The sequence below is a fragment of the Empidonax traillii genome, unplaced genomic scaffold (genome assembly GCF_003031625.1).
Source record: "Empidonax traillii isolate 1590-97213 ecotype Southwest subspecies unplaced genomic scaffold, ASM303162v1 scaffold940:size231622, whole genome shotgun sequence".
Classification (NCBI taxonomy): domain Eukaryota; kingdom Metazoa; phylum Chordata; class Aves; order Passeriformes; family Tyrannidae; genus Empidonax; species Empidonax traillii.
Genome location: NW_020956133.1, coordinates 229611 through 231622, shown reverse-complemented (window position 1 = coordinate 231622; position 2012 = coordinate 229611). Strand labels below are relative to the sequence as shown.

The 2012-nt window shown below is 68.3% G+C and overlaps 1 protein-coding gene across 4 annotated transcripts in view; it reads left to right on the top strand.

Moving 5' to 3' along the window:
• Positions 1-111: 111 nt before the first annotated feature.
• The window catches only part of PTPRU (protein tyrosine phosphatase, receptor type U), a 57375-nt gene continuing 55474 nt past the window's right edge, over positions 112-2012 (top strand). For 3 of the 4 annotated variants that reach the window (XM_027903166.1, XM_027903165.1, XM_027903164.1), the window contains exon 1: positions 112-215. In XM_027903166.1, coding sequence (XP_027758967.1) covers positions 143-215 — 73 coding nt within the window. In that variant the 5' untranslated portion in view covers positions 112-142. The remainder of the gene's footprint in view (positions 216-2012) is intronic. The other variant, XM_027903167.1, reaches the window with a different exon arrangement.

Here is a 2012-nt window from a genome sequence, read left to right as displayed (position 1 = left end):
GCTGCGCCCCCGCCGCGCCGGATCCGCGGGCGCGCAGCGGCGGCGGCGGCCACGGCCCCGCCGCCCCCCCCCCCCCCCCCCCCCCCCCCCCCCCCCGGCCCCGACCCCCTCTCCCGCGGGGTCACCGGGCACCGGCCGCACCATGCGGAGCGCCCGGGCGCTGCTGCTCGCCCTCGCCCTGCGGGTCTACGCGCTGGACACCGAGACGCCCGCCGGTAGGAGCGGGGCACCGGCAGGGGGATTTTTGGGGGGCGGGAGGGGGGGTCTTGTTCCGCTACCCCCCCCCCCCCCGGAACTGGGATGGGGGTTCCGCCGCCGCGACCGCCACTTGCAAGTGGAGACGCTGTTCTACCGGAGGGTCCCCGGGACCCCCCTCCCTCCACGATGGAACTACCGGGATCCTGCCGCCCCCCCTTCCCCCCCGGGAACCGGGATGGGGGTTCCGCCGCTCCCCGTCCAGCCGCCTGCAACCGGAGACCCCCTGGAGACCCTGGGCTGCCGGAGGGACCCCGGGACAACCCCCCGATGGAACCACCGGGATCCTGCCCCCCCGTCTCCGTCCCGGGAACCGATGTCCCATGTGGCGCTGCCACCCCTGGGAAGCGGGATGGGGGTTCCGCCATCCCCGTCCCGCCGCGGCGGCCGCCACCTGTTCTACCGGGGGTCCCCGGGCCCCCCCCCCTCCTATTGGAACCACCGGGATCCTGCCGCCTCCCTGCTCGGGATCCGCGGTCCCATGTGGCACTGCCATCCTCGGAAAAGCGGGATGGGGGTTCGTCTCTCCTTCCCGCTGCCGCCGCCGCCGCCGGGGGGAACTTTTCCCTCCCGGCTGGGGGGTCTCGTCTGCGCCCCCCGAGCCGCGGATGCTCCGCGGAGCGCGACCCGCTGGCTCCCGGTACCGTCCGACCCCCCTCCCGCCGCACCCCCGGCAGGGAAAACTTCCCCCGGTGGCAGCGCTGGGTGCGGGGATCAGGTGAAAGGAACCCCCATCCCGGTTCCCGGTGGGGGGGTGACGGGGTCCCGGTGCTTTCCTCGGGGGGTTTTGGCGGTGGTTTGGGGACCCTCCGGTTGGAACAGGTGGCGGCCGCGGCGGCTCCGCTCGCAGCCTCCCGGCTCTCGCTGTGCCGCGAGGATGCACAGTCGGAGTTGTGCCGAGACGGCGATCGATGGATTTGATTTTGTTAATGTATTTATTTTTAATGTCTCACTCCTTTCCCCCTGAGCGCCCCCGCGGCCCCAGCGAGCCCCCTCCCCAAGCAGGGGCTGGGGAAGGGCTGATGCGGGGACCGGGATGGGGGACGATTCGCTCCCGATCCTTTCGGGAGGCAGGAGAAGGGCTGGATGCTGCCGAGTGCGGGATTTTTGGGGCTCCCGAGGCGCTACCGGGGACTCTGTGGGGGGAAACAGGCACGGGGAGCCACGGGTCCCCGGCGCTGCCACCCCCAGCTTTTAGCCGATGCTCGGCACATCAAAGTGTATTTTTGCCTAGTTCTGTAATTTTTTTACCTTTAAATCCAAGCAGGCTCACCTGCACACAGACCCCATGTTGGTGCATTGATTTTGGGTTTTTTTGAGTAGTGGCTTTTCTCCAAAAATTATAAATAGTGACACCCGTCAGCAGAAAACAAGAGACGGCGGCTGACCCGTGTGGCTGGGGGGATGGAGACGTGGATGGATGGATAGAGGGGATGGATACACGGCTGGATGGAGAGAACACGAAGCTGCCTGTGGCTCCTCCGGCTTTGTGGGGTGGAGGGAACGGGTTTATATTTGAGGAGGGGGCAGTTGTGTGCTGATTGCGGAGGGGGGGGGATGGAGGGGGGAAGGATCAGCTGCTTTGTGCTTCAGAGCAGAGCAGGGAGGTGATGAGGAAACTGAGGCAGCTGGTGGGGGGCTCAGTGTTTTGCCAGAAGAAGGGGCTTCTGCACCTCCCCGGTGTCAGAGGGGGGGTCTCGAGCTGTGCTGCCCCCAGCCCTGGTGTGTGCGTGTCTCTGATGGCTCCCAGGGCTGAG